The sequence below is a fragment of the Oncorhynchus kisutch genome, linkage group LG24 (assembly GCF_002021735.2).
Source record: "Oncorhynchus kisutch isolate 150728-3 linkage group LG24, Okis_V2, whole genome shotgun sequence".
NCBI lineage: Eukaryota > Metazoa > Chordata > Actinopteri > Salmoniformes > Salmonidae > Oncorhynchus > Oncorhynchus kisutch.
Window position 1 is genome coordinate 24131580 of NC_034197.2, and position 17712 is coordinate 24149291.

The 17712-nt window shown below is 44.0% G+C and overlaps 1 protein-coding gene across 1 annotated transcript in view; it reads left to right on the forward strand.

The window, feature by feature from the left end:
• The window catches only part of LOC109869748 (piezo-type mechanosensitive ion channel component 2-like), a 34019-nt gene that overhangs the window by 13813 nt on the left and 2494 nt on the right, over positions 1–17712 (forward strand). Inside the window, exons 15-47 of the mRNA XM_031804357.1 lie at positions 907–1055; positions 1452–1619; positions 3070–3197; positions 3374–3546; positions 3722–3898; positions 4065–4184; positions 4413–4613; positions 4757–4961; positions 5168–5269; positions 8294–8459; positions 8647–8890; positions 9222–9318; positions 9462–9621; positions 9753–9842; positions 9949–10031; positions 10128–10136; positions 10649–10707; positions 10844–10952; positions 11058–11120; positions 11225–11391; positions 11499–11698; positions 11918–12079; positions 12327–12602; positions 12730–12988; positions 14407–14595; positions 14682–14883; positions 15036–15165; positions 15365–15512; positions 15626–15840; positions 15947–16105; positions 16919–17066; positions 17313–17501; positions 17603–17695. Coding sequence (XP_031660217.1) covers positions 907–1055; positions 1452–1619; positions 3070–3197; positions 3374–3546; positions 3722–3898; positions 4065–4184; positions 4413–4613; positions 4757–4961; positions 5168–5269; positions 8294–8459; positions 8647–8890; positions 9222–9318; positions 9462–9621; positions 9753–9842; positions 9949–10031; positions 10128–10136; positions 10649–10707; positions 10844–10952; positions 11058–11120; positions 11225–11391; positions 11499–11698; positions 11918–12079; positions 12327–12602; positions 12730–12988; positions 14407–14595; positions 14682–14883; positions 15036–15165; positions 15365–15512; positions 15626–15840; positions 15947–16105; positions 16919–17066; positions 17313–17501; positions 17603–17695 — 5040 coding nt within the window. The remainder of the gene's footprint in view (positions 1–906; positions 1056–1451; positions 1620–3069; positions 3198–3373; positions 3547–3721; positions 3899–4064; positions 4185–4412; positions 4614–4756; positions 4962–5167; positions 5270–8293; positions 8460–8646; positions 8891–9221; positions 9319–9461; positions 9622–9752; positions 9843–9948; positions 10032–10127; positions 10137–10648; positions 10708–10843; positions 10953–11057; positions 11121–11224; positions 11392–11498; positions 11699–11917; positions 12080–12326; positions 12603–12729; positions 12989–14406; positions 14596–14681; positions 14884–15035; positions 15166–15364; positions 15513–15625; positions 15841–15946; positions 16106–16918; positions 17067–17312; positions 17502–17602; positions 17696–17712) is intronic.

Below are 17712 nucleotides of genomic sequence, written 5' to 3' on the forward strand. Positions count from 1 at the left end.
ACATTAATTTGGGGACAGGTCGAAAAGCATTAAACATGTATGGCAATTTAGCTAGCTACAGTATCTTGCACTTGCTAGCTAATTTGTCCTGGGATATAAACATTGAGTTGTTATTTTACCTGAAATGCACAAGGTCCTCCACTCCGACAATTAATCCACACATAAAACGGTCAACCGAATCGTTTCTAGTCATCTCTCCTCCTTCCAGGCTTTTTCATCTTTGAACTTATATGGTGATTGGCATCTAAACTTTCATAGTATTACCACAACGACTGGCAACAAAGTTCGTCTTTCAATCACCCACGTGGGTATAACCAATGAGGAGAGGGCACGTGGGTACCTGCTTCTATAAACCAATGAGGAGATGGGAGAGGCAGGACTTGCAGTGTGATCTGCGTCAGAAATAGGAATGATTTCTATTTTAGCCCTTGGCAACACAGACGCTCGTTGACGCGCACGAGCCTTGTGGGCGCAATAATTGAATAACATAGATTCCTTCATTTATTTTGCAACGCTTGTGCACGCGACGCTTGCGGTGTGGTCAGCCTATTAAAGGTTTTAAGTAGAACCCTTTGCCTTACAAAGAACCCTTGTCTTCTTAAAAGGGTTCTTCAGATCAAAACAGTTCTTGGTAGAACCCTATCCCCCCGCAAATAACCCTTTATTCTAAGAGTGTAGCCGTATCGAAGTGGTGTGAAAAGAGTCTTTCTCTCGAAGACTGCGATGATAAATGGGTTTGAAAAGACAACTTATTTTGTGGACGCCTGTTGTCATGAAATGTGTGTCGTAATTGAGGGAAATCAGAGTGCTTGAATGATCTTTATAAAATAACATTGCTCCCTGTGATTAGTATTTGTAGAGTGATTTGACCTTGATTATCATGGTATCGATGTTACCGTTCCTCAGATCCATTATGACGTGTGGAGGCGAGTGCTGAAGTATTTTTGGGCGGTGGTGGTGGGCTACTCCATGGTCGTCCTGATAGCCATCTACATGTACCAGTTTAAGACCGTGTCTGGCCTGTTCAGACAGATCATGGGCATGTCTGAGGAAGGGTGAGTGTGTATGGTGGCAACGTGGCCTACACTATACATTCACAGTGCTTCTTATGCCTCCTTATTGTTGGAGTCACCCCAAGACTTTAAAGTGCTACAGTGTTAATTGATTCATTGAGTCATTCATTGGCCAGAAATTCCACATATCTTGTACCCTGTGTCTGAAAGTCTCCCTGATGATCCATGACTAATAACATACTGTAGGCATCCCAGGAGGTTGCTGGCACCTTAATTGGGGAGCACGGGCTCTTGGTAATGGCTGGAGCGGAATCAGTGGAATGGTATAAAATACATCAAACATATGGTTCCCATGTGTCTGATGTCATTACATTAGAACCGATAACACCACTGGTAGACGTTATGTGCTCAGTGCTGTCCCTGTCCTCTGTCCTCTAGTCTCCGTGATCTGGGGTTGGAGCAGTACGACACTGTGGAGCTGTTTGCTCGGATCCTCCTCCCTGCAGCCTTCCTATTGGCCTGCATCCTGCAGCTGCACTATTTCAACCAGGACTTCCTGGAGCTCACCAACCTCGACAACATACCTGTCCGCCAGGGACAAACCAGGTGGGACAGCTAACCTGATCACAACCCCTGGGATACTTAAGCAATAAGACCCGTGGGGTATGGTATATGGCCAATATACCATGGTTAAGGGCTGTTCTTACGCACAACGCAATGTGGAGTGCCTGGACACAGCCCTTAGCTGTGGTATATTTGCCATATACCACAAACCCCGGCGGTGCCTTATTGCTATAATAAACTGGTTACCAACGTAATTAGAAGAGTAAAACAAATGTTTTGTCATACAACGTATACGGTCTGATATGCCTTGGCATTCAGCCAATCAGCATTCAGGGTTCGAACCACCCAGTTTATAATGTGCTTTATATCAGGGAAGAGGGAACTGTTACTAGTCCATCAAAGTGGTCCTTTCATGTCATTTTCATGCCAACTGGTATTTTTAGAGGCATTTTCTTAAAGGTCCAATGCAGCTGTTTTCATCTCAATATCAAATCATTTCTGTGTAACAATTAAGTACCTTTTTTCAATGAAAATGGTCAACAAGAAGCAAAAAAAGCTTCTTAGCAAAGAACAATTTCTCAAGCAATAATTTTGCTATGACTGTCTGGGAGTGGTCTGAGTGGGGAGGGGAAAACAGAAAACAAGCTCTATCTTATTGGTCTATTAACTAATTTACCATCTGGTGATGTCTTCCCACCAAAACAGGTTGAAATTTCAGGTGGTCTTCTCAAACAGCTCTTACACTAAATGGGCATTATCATAATTTTCACAATTTCACGGTATTATTCCAACCTCATATTGTGGAAATATATTTAATAACGTTTTTGACTACGCTGGGCCTTTAATAAAAAAAGATGTACAATGGCGTTATCAGTATAAATCTAAAAATTGAAAACGGAGTAAATTAATGTAATGATCTGATTGCTCGAATTATGTTTATTTCTTTGGAAAATCATGCTGTCATTCTCCACTCATCTCTACGTTGTGTGTCATCTATTCTGTCCATCTCTCTTCATCCAGAGAGGAAGAGCTGAGAAAATCAGTCAATGTGATAGCTGACATGTAAGAGCTGCATTTCTGTCTCTGTGAATGGCATGCTTCACACACCGTGGTTTGCCCAGTATTTCAGAAATCTTAAACACCCTTAGTTGGACAAACGTAAAGTATAAAAAAAGGAGTCAAGCTCATGCTTTGATAATGTGTTGCAAAAATATATTTGGGTGATATCATTTCATTCCATCAGTCCATTACAATTTCTTAAAAATGGTAACGTAATATTTTTCAGATAATTTAAAAGAATGTTAGCACTCTAAGTACAATGTTTAACTGATTTGTATCTTTCATCAGAATTAAAGAAAACATTGAAAAGTTACAGAAACGGTAAATTATCCGTACATTTCCTTCCTTTTCATGTATTGTATCATTGTTATACCGTATGTACTGTATATAGTGTATTCATTATTATATGACTTGCCTACCGTCTCCCTGCTAGGATGGCGAAGGAGCAGAGAAAGCAGATGAGTGAGGAGTCAGGACGTGTGGGGAGTCAGCACACGTTGGACAGTGATGGACTGTCTGCCTCATCAGAGAAGAAATCTGAGGAGGACCGGGAGGGAACAGGTGTGTGCCACTGAGATTCAGATTCTAATTCACTGTACCAGAAGTAAGCTCATTTTAACAGCACATAGACAATACAAACAAATATGCTACATAAACAGAACAGTCTGTGAAATCGAGCACAGCATATCACATCTTTTTTCTGACCCTGAGTCTGCTGTCCTTGTTGTGCCCGCTAGGCGCCCCAGAGGAGCGTCTGACCCAGTGGGGATTGATGGTGGACCGGGCTGGCCTGCTGCTGCTCCAGGCTCTGGCTGTCTTCCAGCTGGCTCAAGAGATAAGTTGGAGGCTGCTGGAGCTCCACAGCCTCAAGATCGTTTCTACCGGCATTATCTGGGTGTCCCTGCAAGAGGTCAGATGTCTTTATGTGACCCTGAAACTCCATGTTGTCATTGTACCTTGACCCCATTTAGAGTACATTTTATAGTGCATCTACTGCATTTACACTGCACTGATTTCACCACAAATGCTGTGTAGGGGGTCTGCACTAAACATGTGCTTTCATGCTTTGCGTTCCTTTGCCCAAGGTGTCTCTGATGAACTTCCTGTTTCTGGTACTGTGGGCCTTTGCCCTGCCCTTCCCCCGGCTCCGCCCCATCGCCTCCAGTGTGTCCTCAGTCTGGGCCTGTGTCATGGTGGTGTGTAAGATGCTGTACCAGCTCAAGGTCATCAAACCTCTGGAGTACTCCTCCAACTGTACCACTGTGAGTTCACTTACCGCTAGAATGCAAAACACTGACCAAATACTGAAAATTAATTATTTATGTATGTGTGTGCGTGTGACTATCTACATTTACAGTAGTATGCATCTCTGTTTGTGCATCTCTGTTTGTGCAGAGCCTGGTGTCAGTTAATGGGACAGGGCTGGAGATGGAGGGGAACATGGCAGAGCTGCTGAGGAGGTCTGTGCTTTATGTGAAGCCTGTTGACCCAGCCATATGGTGTGGAGAGCTGCGCAAGTGTGAAGACAGGATCCTGCCCTGTCTCAGGGTAAGACAAGCTTTTCACTCAGTGTCTGTGGTTATTTAGTACTATTGATGCCATGAAAACCATTGAAAGAGAGATATTGAGATGTATGCATTTTAATAACAGATTAATTAATACATAATGGTAAGTATGGTACATATAAGTGAATATCCTATTATTAGTGTGGTAGCTTCATTAATCTGTGGTTCTATCGTCTGAGTGTTCTTTGGTTGTGTTTTTCTTTGATGTCAGAACCACCTGATGGTGCTGGGGCTGCTGGTGTTTGAGGTGACGGTCCATAGACACCAGCTCTACTATCGCCTCCACAATGACCTCAAGGTCCCCACCTTCAGCATCATCTTCCAAGGCATCACACGCCAGCACCTGGACCAAGGTATCCTGCCTTGCATCAAGTACTTCATCAACTACTTCTTCTACAAGTTTGGCCTGGAGGTAGAGTAGCTACAACCAATATAGCTCTTTTACTGTTGCTTCCATTTGAGATTTTGTGCTATTAATCTATATGTTTTCATTTTGAAGGATCATCATGTCACAGTGGTTGCATAGCTCTTTGAGATGGTCTTCCTGTCCCTCAGGTGTGCTTTGTGGTGGCGGTGAATGTGATTGGCCAACGGATGGATTTCTATGCGCTGCTGCACTCCTGTGCTCTGATGGCTGTTCTGTCACGACGACGCAGGAAGGCCATAGGGGAGGTGTGGCCTAAGTACTGCTGCTTCACTGCAGGACTCATGGTGCTGCAGTACCTGCTCTGTATCGGCATCCCTCCCGCTCTCTGTGTCGGTAAGGAGAGATATCTGGAGATTACAATGTACTACAGTAGTAACTACACCATAATTGATGTGTGATTAGGATTTGAGTCACACGATTGCATATTACATAGGCCTCATTCTAGAGTTACTGCCATTAAAAACATGTGCAGTTACCCTGTGATAGAATAGTAAATAGTTTCTATCACTGCTTTCTTAATTTTCTCCTCTATCTGTCAGATTATCCATGGAGGACCTCCAGTCAGGCCCTGACCTCCAACCTCATCAAGTGGCTTTATCTGCCTGACTTCGCCATGCGTCCTGCCCCTTACTTCATTTTCTGTGAGTCTCTCTGTCTTCATCCCAGAAATTTCCAATTTCAGTCATTTGGGGGAAATCTCCTATTGACAATCTTTCTTGATTTACATGAAAGTATGAATGCATATCTCAAGGATTCAGGCCATTGTCTACTATACAGTGCATTTGGAAAGTATTCAGTCCCCTTCCCTTTCTCCACACGTTGTTACGTTACAGCCTTATTTTAAAATGGATTCAATAAAAAAAGTCCTGATCAATCTACACACCATACCCCATAATAACATAGCGAAAACAGTTTATTTTTATTTCAGCAAATGTATTACAAATAAAAAACAAAAATGTATTTACATAAGTATTCAGACCCTTGCTATGAGTCTCTAAATTGAGCTCAGGTGCATCCTGTTTCCTTTGATCATCCTTGAGATGTTTCTACAACTTGATTGGAGTCCACCTGTGGTAAATTCAATTGAGTGGACATGATTTGGAAAGGCACATACCTGTCTATATACAGGTAAGGTCCCACAGTTGACAGTGCATGTCAGAGAAAAAAACAAGCCATGAGGTGGAAGGAATTGTCCGTAGAGCTCCGAGACAGGATTGTGTCGAGGAACAGATCTGGGGAAGGGTATCAAAAAATGTCTGCAGCATTGAAGGTCCCCAAGAACACAGTGGCCTCCATCATTCTTAAATGAAAGAAGATTGGAACCACCAAGACTCTTCCTAGAGCTGGCCATCCGGCCAAACTGAGCAGGGGAGAAGGGCCTTGGTCAAGGAGGTGACCAAGATCCTGATGGAGATGGGAGAACCTTCCAGATAGACAACCATCTCTGTACCACTCCACCAATCAGGCCTTTATGGTGGGGTGGCCAGACGGAAGCCACTCCTCAGTAAAAGGCACATGACAGCCCGCTTGGAGTTTGCCAAAACGCACCTAAAGGACTCTCAGACCATGAGAAACAAGATTCTCTGGTCTGATGAAACCAAGATTGAACTCTTTGTCCTGAATGCCAAGCGTCTTAACTGTTCTTAACTGACTTAAATAAAGGGTGGTGGCGGCATCATGCTGTGGGGATGTTGTTCAGCACCAGGGACTAGTTTTTTATTTTTTATTTAACTAGGCAAGTCAGTTAAGAACAAATTCTTATTTTCAATGACAGCCTAGGAACAGTGGGTTAACTGCCTGTTCAGGAGCAGAACGACAGATTTGTACCTTGTCAGCTCGGGGGTTTGAATTTGCAACCTTCCGGTTACTAGTCCAACGCTCTAACCACTAGGCTACCCTACCCTAGTCAGGATTAAGTGAAAGATTAAAGGTGCAAAGTACATAGAGATCCTTGATGAAAATCTGCTCCAGAGCACTCAGGGCCTCAGACTGGGGCGAAGGTTCACCTTCCAATAGGACAACAACCCTAAGCACACTTGCCAAACAATGCAGGAGTGGCTTCGGGACAAGTCTCTGAATGTCCTTGAGTGGCCCAGCCAGAACCAGACTTACCTGAGAGACCTGAAAGACCTAAAAATAGCTGTGCAGCAGCGCTCCACCTCCAACCTGACAGAGCTTGAGAGGATCTGCAGAGAAGAATGGGATAAACTCCCCAATAACAGGTGTGCCAATCTTGTAGCATCATCCTCAAGAAGACTCAAGGCTGTAATCGCTGCCAAAATGTGATTCAACAAAGTACTGAGTAAAGGGTCTGAAAACTTATGTAAATGTGATAGTACAGTTTTTATTTTTTATGAATTTGCTAAAAATTCTACAAACCTGTTTTTGCTTTGTCATTTTGGGGTATTGTGTGTAGATTGGTGAGAAAAGAAAAACAATTTAGTACATTTTAGAATAAGGCTGTAAAGGTAACAAAAGAAAGTCAAGTGGTCTGAATACTTTCCGAATGCCCTGTATATAGTGTGTAATGTAAATCCATTCATACAACATCAATTTGTATCCCCTACATACACTATATATATATTACTGGTTTCGGCTATTTCAGCCAGATCCGTTGCTGACAAACATGCAATCTCCATAGACAAACATTGGCAGTAGAATGGCCTTACTGAAGAGCTCTGTGACTCCGTAAATTTCTGCCCCGGTCAACTGTAAGTGCTGTTATTGTGAAGCGGAAATGTCTAAGAACAACAAGATCACAGAACGGGACCGCCGAGTGCATAGTGCATAAAATAATTGTCTGTCCTCAGTTGCAACACTCACTACCGAGTTACAATCTGCCTCTGGAAGCAATGTCAGCACAATAACTGTTCATCGGGAGCTTCATGAAAGGGGCTTCCATGGCCGAGCAGCCGCAGACAAGCCTAAGATCACCATGAGCAATGTAATCGTCAGCTGGAGTGGTGCAAAGTTCACCGCCATTGGACTCTGGAGTAGTGGAAACGAGTTCTCTGTAGTGATGCTTCATCATCTGGCAGTCTGATTGACGAATCTGGATTTGGCAGATGCCAGGAAAACGCTACCTGCCCAAAGTTTGGTGGTGGAGGAATAATGGTCTGCAGCTGTTTTTTATAGTTTGGGCTAGGCCCCTTAGATCCAGTGAAGGGAAATATTAACGCTAGAGCATACATTGCATACGATTCTGTGCTTCCAACTTTGTGGCAATAGTTTGGGGAAGGCCTTTTTCTGTTTCAGCATGACAATTCACAAAGTGAGGTCCATACAGAAATGGTTTGTCAAGATCGGTGTGGAAGAACTTGACTGGCCTGCACAGAACCCTGACCTCAACCCTATCGAACACCTTTGGGATGAATTGGAACGAATTGGGATGAATTTAAACTGGCCAGGCCTAATCGCCCAACATCAGTGCCCGACCTCACTAATGCTTGTGGCTGAATTGAAGCAAGTCTTCGTGGCAATGTTTCAACATCTAGCGGAAAGCCTTCCCAAAAGAGTGGAGGCTGTTATAGCAGCAAAGGAAGGACCAACTCCATATTATTGCGCATGATTTTGGAATGAGATGTTTGACGGGCAAGTTTTCCACATACTTCTGGTCATGTAGTGTAAGTGATCAAGGCAGCCATTTTGTTTTTCTGCGTGTCCAGACGACCACCTCCTGCTCATGTGCTCATCGCTGCAGTGGAAGGTGTTTGAGGAGGAGAACCGTGCCTTGGTGCGCCTTATGGGCGGGGAGAACGTGGAGATCAGCCGCAGCTTGGACCCACGCTCCTTCAACCAGTACATCCCTGTCAACAACTTCCTCCACTGCAGGTCAGTGGACTCTCTAAGCTAGCGTGGCCGCAGACCTGTAAGTGCTTTAGACAACTCTTTTATAGTTTTCATGAAACAACTTACAGCCTACAACTACGGCCCAGAGTTTTTCCCAGTCTGGTTACATGGTATAGAAAAACTCCTGCACCTACTCAATTGGTAATATGGATGTCTCTCCTTCCCTCAGGTCCTACCTGGACATGGTCAAGGTGTTTGTGTTCAGCTACTTCTTCTGGCTGGTGCTGTGCCTCATCTTCATCACAGGCACCACCCGCATTAACATCTTCTGCCTGGGCTACCTGCTAGCCTGCTTCTACTTCATGCTGTTCGGGGGCAGCCTGCTCATGCAGCCTGTACGATACATCCTCAGGCTCTGGGACTGGCTCATCGGTTACACCTGTTTTGTCATCGGCATGAAGAACCTGCTATCTGTATGTTAGCCAGCGAATCACGCACTGTCTCAGCTAGCCTATCCTCAAACCTAGCCTATCCTCAAACCTAGCCTATCCTTAAACCTAGCCTATCCTCATTGCTTAAAAGGGATTTTTCATTCATATACTATGTGTACCACATTGTATTATGCTAATAACACAGTTGGTTGTAATCACTCATCAATGCTAACAGCCTGTTCTGTGTTACTGCACTAATCTAGTCTTCATTCTTTGATGCTAATGTAACAGCTCCACTTACTGACTATCAGTGTCTCATGTCCCGTCTTCTGTCTCCTCTGAGCTACCTGTCTTGCTGTATGTGTGTCCACAGCTTGGCTCATGCGCTTATCTGGACAGCCTGTTGAAGAATGGTTGCTGGCTAATTCAGGCCTTCAGCATGGTCTGTACAATCAAAGGCTATGATCTCCGTAAGTGTGACTGATAATCACATTAACACACTGTGTGTGTTGTTGTGCATTTATGTAGCCTGTTCTATCTGTGTCTGTGTGTGTTTAGCTACGTGCACACCTGCGTGTGTGCTTACATATGTGTATATGTGTGTGTTCCCCAGCTGCTCCTGATGATGAGTGTGAGCTGCCGGAGGGGGAGGCGGGCATCGTGTGGGATGCGATCTGCTTCACCGTGCTCCTGGCTCAGAGGAGGGTTTTCCTCAGCTACTACTTCCTGTATGTGGTGTCTGATCTCAAGGCCTCCAAGATCCTGGCCTCCAGGTTAGAATGATCTAGTTGCTGACCTGATCACTTCCTTACCAGTAAAGTTTTGAGATGACGGTTTATTAATCTATTGAATGGAACCAGCTGAATGTATGACCACATAGGTTGTTTTTCTTTCATATTTCAAGGGGTGCTGAGCTCTTTGAAGCCAAAGTGAAGAAACTGGTTGCTGCAAGACTGGAGATGGAGAAGAAGTCTGTGGAGACGCTAAAGAAGCAGTAAGACTTATGCCACAGCAGCTTGTTTGTTCTCATCTAGTGTTCAGTCAAAGGGGTTTGCTATTGTTGCATTGTTTTAATTCACTGTGTTGAACCCTTCCTCTAGGATGGAGAAGATCAAATCCAAACAGAAGAGTAAGCCTGGCCAAGGAGACGTAGCAGCGCCCCCTACTGATATAGTGCCAAAGGGTGAGCGTCATGGAGCTAGTAGAAGTTGTCCATAACCACTGAAGAAAGGGTCTGTTCTTAAACGTATACTCTGATATTTGTATTTACCCCTACTAGAATTGGGAGGTAAGATAGTTTGATCCTAGCTCTGTGGTTAGGGGCAATGTTTACCTCCAGCTTTAATATTAGATTCAATAGCACTAGACTATTAAAACTGCTCAAATCGCTTTACATTCTAAGGTGGGGGAGACTCAACTCATTATTCTTCTCAGTCTCACTGAATGAAAGGATACATTTATGATGGAGGGATGGGATGAATGGGGGAATATGTTTTCCAGGTGAAATTGAGAAGGCAGAGAATGATCAGGAGAAATGGTGGAGACCATGGGTTTCACGGCCTGGTGGTAAGTGTTCCATAGACCTAAGTAATAAGATTCAGATTTGTTCAGTTACAAACAGAACTTCAATAGGGGGATATGGTTCAAACGTTTTCATTTAATCTCCTTATGAATTGTCTTTTTTTAATTCAAACTCAAGGAATTTTAAGTGATCAAAACAGTTCACATACTGCAATAGTATAAAGTAGAATGAGCAGGAGTTCATGTCTTTGTTGTTTCACACTACTGTCTTTCCTCCAGTTGAAAACAACTGTGGCTACCATCTATTTGAGAGTGACAGTGAAGAGGAAGAGGAGGAAGTCCAGGAAAAGAAAGAGGAAGAGACACTAACAAAGAAGAAATCTGCTTTTCAGGTGAGGGACAAAGAAGACAAACTACAAGGAGTTGTAAAATAGTGTTAGGGTACGTTGTTGAATGTGCCTCCTTTCTCCACAGTTAGCCTATGAGGCATGGGTCACAAGCTCCAAAGCAGCCTTAAATTTGCACAGAAAAGAAGAGTCGAAGATGAAAAAAGAGGAGAAGAGGAGGGCAAAGAGACAGCAAGGTAGAGGGTCTGGTTTGTATGGGACTGTTTGCATAATTCTGTCATAGAGACAGAATAACTAATGTGTTGTTTTGTGTCATCATGATTTTAATTGTCTGATCCAAGGCATTGAGAGGGACGAGTCTAGTGAGGATGAGTTGGAAGAGGAAAATGAAGTGGAGGAGAAAGGTCAACATTCCACCTCAACAGACCCTTCATGGATATACAGTAGAATAACTCTAGAAGTCCGTGTACTGCCACTAACTTGATACAATGTTTCTGTCTTCTCACAGAAAATATATTTCAGAGGATTATCGACTCGCTCAAGTTTTTATGGGTGTTTATCCTGTCCCTTCTGGATGACCTCACTGAGGGCCTGAACTCCTTCTGCAAAGATGGTCTGGACATCTCCAAAGTGCTACGTTTTGAAAGGGCTCTTCTAGGCCAGCAACAGAAGAAGGTGAAGTAACATTCATCCACAGGGGATACGTCATTTCACTTGTAAAACCCTGTTTTAAGTTATGTCCTCCCTGCAGTGTTGACAAAAACAAAATGTTCCTTTTACAGGGGAAAGAGGTGACACAGGAGAGCGTGAAGCGCTTCTATGAGAACTGGATGTCCAGACAGAACACCCTGGCCTCCCTGGAAGACCAGGAAGACATAGTTCCCCCTGTCTCCTCCCCTCCACCTGTGCCGTCATCAGCACGAGGTTACTCCACGTTGAAACACACCCACTCCAAAATATCCTGGGGTAGCAGCTTGTCCAGGTCAGCATCCCCTACAGAGTCTTGATTCATTAATTTGTGAAATTGGTTACCTATTCCATTAGCAGGCTGCATCTATTATACAGAACCGATCAGCTTTAAATGTATTATTGAGTATTTCTACTATTATGCTATTCTGCATTATAACCTCTTTATGGAGGCTTTATGAATGGCTTCATAGGACCAGGATGGTCAACATGTTTCCCTGTCATCATGTCTTAGCTGTATGACGGATGAGACCCTGCTTGGGTCTCGTCAGCCCACTCTGGATGAGCTGGATGACCCTCCTATACTCCAGGCCGCTGCCGACCAACTCAGACGGAAACTACTGAAAACTACCAACCTGGACCTTGACTCATTTGACACTGAAGACCCTCCACTAAGGTGATGGTGACACTTATGCACTTATGGTTTCCTCTGCTCTGTATACCGTAAACCATTATTCAAGATGGCGCCAATGGAGAAGGTGGCCGTTTTTCCAGCTCCTCCTCAACAAATAAACTCTTATTTTATTTGACTTGCTGTATATTTGGTTTCATATCTACTAACTTTCTATACCCCTCTATAAACTCATAGTTTGTTTGACTCCATCTTATATCCATCTTTCTTTCTGAATTACATTTTTCATCAGCCATGATGATACTGTTCCCAATAAGGAGGACAGTAAAGAAGGAGAGGATGTATATGAAGAAGAGGAGGGGGAATATAAAGTGGAGGAGGAATATAGAATGGAGAAGGAGGAATGGAGGGAGGAAGAAGAGGAGGAGAGGGAAAAAGCTGTGATGATTTCAGGATCCATCTCCCTGGACTATCTGGAGTTTGATGAGAACAGCGAAGATTTCCCAGACTCCTCCAGGCCTCTTAGTGAGACCAGGAACCTCACGGCCAGCGAGCTACTGCTCAACAAGTCAGTCATGGGAGATTGGGACTTGGTTTTTCTTGTTACAATCATGGTATAGTCAAGTGTACCCATTCAGTTGTATCACAGTACCTTATCAAGTTTTCTCACGTACTGTGATTCTCCTCTATTGCAGTATGTTTGGGAACGATGAAATTGAAGCGTCTGATCAGTTCTTCCAGTCTCTCCCGAGACACCTGAGACTGGTGTTTGCCCTGTACAACACCATGGTGTCTAAGTCAGAGATGCTGTGCTACTTTGTGATCATCTTGAATCACATGGTGTCGGCCTCGCTGCTCAGTCTGATCCTGCCCATCCTTATCTTCCTCTGGGCCATGCTGTCTGTGCCACGCCCAACCAAGCGCTTCTGGATGGCAGCCATCATCTACACAGAGGTACGCACAGCAGGCACCCCCAATTAAGTGATATGTTGATTGATTGGTTGGCTGGTTGATTGATTATTTAGATTGATGGTTAATTAAAAATAATATACACTATAAATACAAAAGTTTGTGAACACCTCTCCAAATGAGTGGATTCGGCTATTTCAGCCAAATCGTTGCTGACAGGTGTATAAAATCGAGGACAAAGCCATGCAATCTCCATAGACAAACATTGGCCGTAGAATGGCCTTACTGAAGAACCCAGTGACTTTCAATGTGGCACCGTCAGAGGATGCCACCTTTCCAACAACTCAGTTAGTCAAATTTCTGCCCTGCTAGAGCTGCGCCAGTTAACTGCAAGTGCTGTTATTGTGAAGTGGAAACGTCTAAGAGATACAATGTCTCAGCTGCGAAGCGGTAGGCCACACAAGCTCACAGAATGGGACCGTCGAGTGCTGAAGCGCATTGTGTGTAAAAATCGTCTGTCCTCGGTTGCAACACTCACTACCAAGTTCCAAACTGCCTCTGGAAGCAATTTCAGCACTTGAACTGTTCGTTGAGAGCTTCATCATATGGGTTTCCATGGCCGAGCAGCCGCAGACAAGCCTAAGATCACCATGCGCAATGCCAAGCGTCGGCTGGAGTGGTGTAAAGCTTGCAGCGGAAACACGTTCTCTGGAGTGATGAATCAAGCTTCACCATCTGGCAGTCTGACAGACGAGTCTGGGTTTGGTGGCTGCCAGGAGAACACTACATGCCCGAATGAATTGTGCCAACGGTAAAGTTTGGTGGAGGAGGAATAATGGTCTGGGGCTGTTTTACATGGTTCGGTTTAGGCCCCTTTGTTCCAGTGAAGGGAAATCTTAACACTACAACATACAATGACATTCTACGATTCTGTGCTTCCAACTTTGTGGGAACAGTTTAGGGAAGGCCATTTCCCGTTTCAGCATGACAATGCCACAGTCCAGAAAGTGAGGTTCATACAGAAATGGTTTGTCGAGATCGGTGAGGAAGAAGTTGACTGGCCTGCACAGAGCGTTGACCTCAACCCCATCGAACAATTTTGGGATGAATTGGAACACCGACTGCCAACCAAGCCTAATCGCCCAACATCAGTGCCCGACCTCACTAATGCTCTTGTAGCTGAATTGAAAGTCCCCACAGCAATGTTCCAACATCCAGTGGAAAGCCTTCCCAGAAGACTGGAGGCTGTTATAGTTGCAAAGGGTTATCAACTCCATATCAATCCCCATGCTTTCGGAATGAAATGTTCGACGAGCAGGTGTCCACATACTTTTGGTAATGTTGTGTGTATATCTATATATAACAATATATGCCATTTAGCAGACACTTTTATCCAAAGCGACTTACAGTCATGCGTGCATACATTTTATGTATGGGTAATTGATGATTCCTATCTCTTCCAGCTGATTGTGGTGGTCAAGTATTTTTTCCAGTTTGGCTTTTTCCCCTGGACCACCTCGGCCTACCGAGGCATCAATGCGGACCGGCCCTTTGCTCTGCCCAACATCATTGGGGTGGAGAAGAAAGATGGCTACGTTCTCTTTGACTTGATACAACTCCTGGCTCTGTTCTTCCATCGCTCCATTCTAAAGGTACTGACGGGAATGCTGGTTTCTGTGGAACATCATATAAAAGATAATAAAGCACAATTTTGCAAAACTTCTTCTTCTCTCCGTAGTGTCACGGTCTTTGGGATAACAAAGAGGTTGAGATGCCGGACTTCTTCAAGAAGTTAAAGAAGAAGACTGAGAAGAAGAAGATGAGTGGAGGAGACAAAGCAGGGGATCAGCCGAAGCGAAGAATGCCCTTCCTTCCTCTACAAGCCTCAACTGCATCCTTGTTTCGCAGACGGGGAAAAGCCAACTCCACTGAGACAAACGGTACATACATTCAGGAGACTAAACAGTGCTGAACTAATGAGTTTGTTTGAGAGGGTATTCTAGTTGAAATGGAGTGTTGCCTGAACAGATGGGAAATGTTACCCAACCTGAATATACTAATGTATCTTGATGTAAATGTGATATTCGTGCAGATGATATGCAGCTCAAAAAGCGCCACTCGAAGAAGAGGCACCACAATAAAGTTCCCCTGACCAGGAAGGAAAGGATCAAGAAGCTGATCAGAGAAAGGATGCTAGAGGCTAAAGCTGCTATCATAGAAGTGTGAGCATTTAGCACTCTATACTTACGGATATTCATTGTAGGTGTATTCTGTTACTTTCATTCCATATCCCCGGTGATAACTGGCAGTTTACAAACAAATCCTGGAGGCAGGACTTTTGACGGGACATGAGTGCATGTTTAAGTACTGGGTTAAGAATGAATGGACATTTTCAGTCATGGTCCTCTTTTGTCTTCGCAGTGCCCTACACATATACCTACCTATCAGGCAGTTCTTCTATGACATCATTCACCCAGAGTACAGCCCAGTGTGTGATGTCTACGCTCTCATGTTTCTGATTGACGTGGTCAACTTCGTTGTCATAATATTTGGATACTGGGCTTTTGGGGTGAGAAAAGAGAAAAAAGAGAATACCTGTCTTGAGTCACAATTGAATTTGGAAAGCTATTTGGCCTACTTGTTTCAAGTGGATTTCTTCCACTGTTTTTTGTGTCGGAACAGAAACACAGTGCTGCTGCTGACATCACAGATGCTCTTGGGGAGGACCAGGTCCCATCGGCCTTCCTGGTCATGCTGCTCATCCAGTTTGGGACCATGATAGTGGACCGTGCTCTCTATCTCCGCAAAACCCTTGTAGGAAAATGTGTCTTCCAAGTGGTGCTGGTGTTTGGTATCCACTTCTGGATGTTTTTCATACTCCCTGGGGTGACTGAGAGGTCAGAGTTAATGTTCATTAATTTAATTACAGTGTGAATACATGTGTAACCATCAAAAAAGGAGCTGCTTATTGACCTTTTTCATGGTCCTTCTCTTGTGTTCTAGGAGGTTCAACATGAACCAGGTGGCACAGTTGTGGTACTTTGTGAAGTGCATCTACTTTGGCCTCTCAGCCTACCAGATCAAGTGTGGCTACCCAAATCGTGTGCTGGGAAACTTCCTGACCAAGAACTATAACTACCTCAACCTATTCCTCTTTCAAGGGTACAGTCAATGCTCTATGATAGATTAACAAAGGCCAGAACATCCCATAATACCAGAGTTGTCCCACAGAGATAGTGAGGACTCTAGGGCCCAAAAGCCTGTTTTAACATGGGCAGCACCATTAAGGACTTCCACTATTTTGAAGTAGTCAACTGGGTGGTACTTCCTATGGGGACGGATAACATCACGATCGCACACACACACACACACACACACACACACACACACACACACACACACACACACACACACACACACACACACACACACACACACACACACACACACACACACACACACACACACACACACACACACACACACACACACACACAACATGTTCATGTTCATGTTTTTAAATGAACAGTTGAAGTCGGAAGTCTACATACACCTTAGCCAAATACATTTCAACTCAGTTTTTCACAATTCCTGATAATTCGAGTACAAATTCCCTGGCTTAGGTCAGTTAGGATCACCACTTTATTTTAAGAATGTGAAATGTCAGAATAATAGTATAGAGAATGATTTATTTCAGCAATCCACGTCATCAGGAGGGATCAGCCAATTAATTATACTTGTGAGAAAACATTCCATAATTGCAGTTGGTAGTAAATCACCAACCTTGGCTTTATACCTCTAGGTGGCAGTAAACAGTTTGTTTTCCAACTCACATTTGTAGAATAATAAAATGGACTACTTTAAAATGAAGATGGCCTCAATGGCACTGCCATGCTCTCACAGACACCATAATGGGACATATACAATGTTGTGTCCTCTAACTATCTCTATGGGTTGTCCCTGTCTCCTCCTCAGGTTCCGCCTGGTTCCGTTCCTCATAGAGCTGCGTGCCGTGATGGACTGGGTCTGGACTGACACCACCCTCAGCCTGGGCAGCTGGATCTGTGTCGAGGACATTTATGCCAACATTTTCATACTCAAGTGCTGGAGGGAGTCGGAGAAGGTAACTGGGATGCCGAACTGCCAATAGTCTGGCAGCAGTTGTCAATCTCAAACTCACCTCCATAGAGAGTAGATCTGACTGATAGTTTATGGTGAATCGCTGTAGAATTCAAGTTTTTTTTATATATCTCTATGAACACTAGACTAAGAATTATTGTATCAAGAACAATTGTGGGCTAATAATTACAACTTGAACTGACCGAAATTGTGTTGAACTATGAATCATTTGTCTCTTTAATTTGTACAGAAATACCCACACACCCCAGGGCAGAAGAAGAAAATGGTGGTGAAGTATGGAATGGGCGGCTTCATCATATTCTTCCTCATCAGTGTCATCTGGTTCCCCCTCCTCTTCATGTCATTGGTCAAGTCAGTGGCTGGGGTGACCAATCAGCCTCTAGATGTTTCAATTCAGCTCAGCATAGCAGGATATGAGGTATAGATGACCTCATAAACTCACAATCTTTCTATTTTGGTAAAATGTTCTCCTTCTGTGAGACTGTTAGTGCTGATGTTTTCTGTGTACATTTTATACAGCCACTTTTCACAATGAGTGCCCAGGAGCAGAACCTGATGCCATACTCAGAGGCAGGCCTCAACCGGCTCACCAACCTCTATGCCACTCACCCGGTAAGAGGATCTTGTTA